General features: G+C 46.4%; 1 protein-coding gene across 1 annotated transcript; it reads right to left on the bottom strand.

Annotated features, from left to right (window-relative positions):
• Window positions 1-497: 497 nt before the first annotated feature.
• LOC108722135 (uncharacterized) lies at window positions 498-1,532 on the bottom strand. The gene has a single exon (XM_018447080.1). It carries the CDS (start codon window positions 1,530-1,532, stop codon window positions 498-500), a length of 1,035 nt encoding a protein of 344 aa, XP_018302582.1.
• Between the last annotated feature and the right edge of the window lie 45 nt (window positions 1,533-1,577).

Below are 1,577 nucleotides of genomic sequence, written 5' to 3'. Positions count from 1 at the left end.
CAGTTAAGGCACGTGAAAGTGTTCGGGTTTGCTCCGGCACAACTCAAGTGAACACCTCGATCACAAGCGATACAATGGGCTGTATTTCGGCGATTTTCTTCCTTGGGCATATTTTTCATGCAAATTATGCAGAAAACAATATCTTCCTCCGCGTGAGTTTCGTTCGGAGACGGTATTTTCTTTTGTGGAGTCTTTGATTTGCCACGGCCTTTTTTCTTCTTTGCTGCTGGTGTGTCGTCTTTCTCCGATAAACTTTGCCGCCTCTTCTCGGCCTTATCACGTTGGTCAGACACATTTTCTGGCGATGTCAAAACGACCGATTTCATTGGCTTACGGCCGCGATTTGACTTTTTGGCTGGCGTGCCAAGTTTCAACGGACCTGCCGATTTTAGTGCGTCGCGGAGCTCTTTGGCCGAAACGACAGAGCTTGTAGATGGTTCAGATGTCGTGACTTCTTCATGTGCTGCGGTTGCTATTGCATCGCCAGACACAATGATTCAACGCTGATTATCTTCATCTTCTTCATCATCGTCGCACTCATTTTCGCCGCTCAAATGCGAAGCGATGAAGTCGATTTTCGTGAAGACGTGCGGATCGAATGGGAAAATGCCTGTCGCTCTAAATCCAGCCTTGATGTTCTTTGGGGTCGCGGCAGTATCTAAGTATTGGTTGACAATGAGTGGCACATGATGCAAATCAAAAACCACGCCGAAGTTTGATTTCTTCCAAGCATCATGTTTTATGGTGAACATGGTCTTGAAAGGGCCAAATACCGAAACATCGAGCGGCTGCATACGGTGAGTGCAATGCGGTAGAAATGAGAGCATGGTAATGCCATGATCCAATGCCAATTCAAGGGTGTCAATCGACAAATGTGATGTGTGATTGTCGAGAAGCAGAAGAGTTGGTGAATCCTTATTCGCGCCGGCGTGTTTGATGAAATGCTCCATGTATTTGAGGAATTGATCGGATGTCATCCACCCAGAACCATTTGCGATACCAACTGCACCTTGTGTTGCATGCGTCATGTACACGTCTTTCATATTTTTTCGTGGAAAGAGGTAAAACGGCGGAATTGATTGCCCCGTCGCGCTGACAGACAATGCCAGAGTCACGTTTGTGCCTCTCTCGGCCGATGTCGATGTTCCCACCCGTTTCTTTCCTTTCGGTGCAATGATTTTCACAGCTTTCGTTGGGACAGTTGGGCATCCACATTCGTCCATGTTCCAAATTCGATGCGCTTCGAACGGTGTGGCATTGAGCACAGACGACAGATTACTGAAGAAGGCATCGACATTCTCTTTGTTGAAGGACTTCGCACGGTTCTGGCTCACTTGTTCCGGTGTTCGCAATGACAAATTTCGATGACGTTTAATGAAGCTCAATTGCCAATCCGAACTTGCCTCTCCTTTGGCATCCCACGAATCCGGATACGAAATGCCGATTTTTTTAGCATATTCGTATGCAAGTTTCCGCAGCTCCAACAAACTCAATCCATAGTTAATGTCGCTGGCCTTCAGAATGTATTTCATGAGCGCACCCTCTTGCTCTACATTGAAAATCTGAAATAAAAAAAA

This window comes from Mycetomoellerius zeteki, unplaced genomic scaffold, assembly GCF_001594055.1.
Source record: "Mycetomoellerius zeteki isolate Tzet28-1 unplaced genomic scaffold, Tzet1.0 scaffold198, whole genome shotgun sequence".
Taxonomy (NCBI): Eukaryota; Metazoa; Arthropoda; class Insecta; order Hymenoptera; family Formicidae; genus Mycetomoellerius; species Mycetomoellerius zeteki.
Note: the sequence above shows the minus strand (reverse complement) of the source record. Positions and strands in the feature narration are given on the sequence as shown.

Bases quoted from the DNA above. Each gene is read 5' to 3' on its own strand.
- LOC108722135 (XM_018447080.1), bottom strand. From the start codon at position 1,532: ATGAAATACATTCTGAAGGCCAGCGACATTAACTATGGATTGAGTTTG.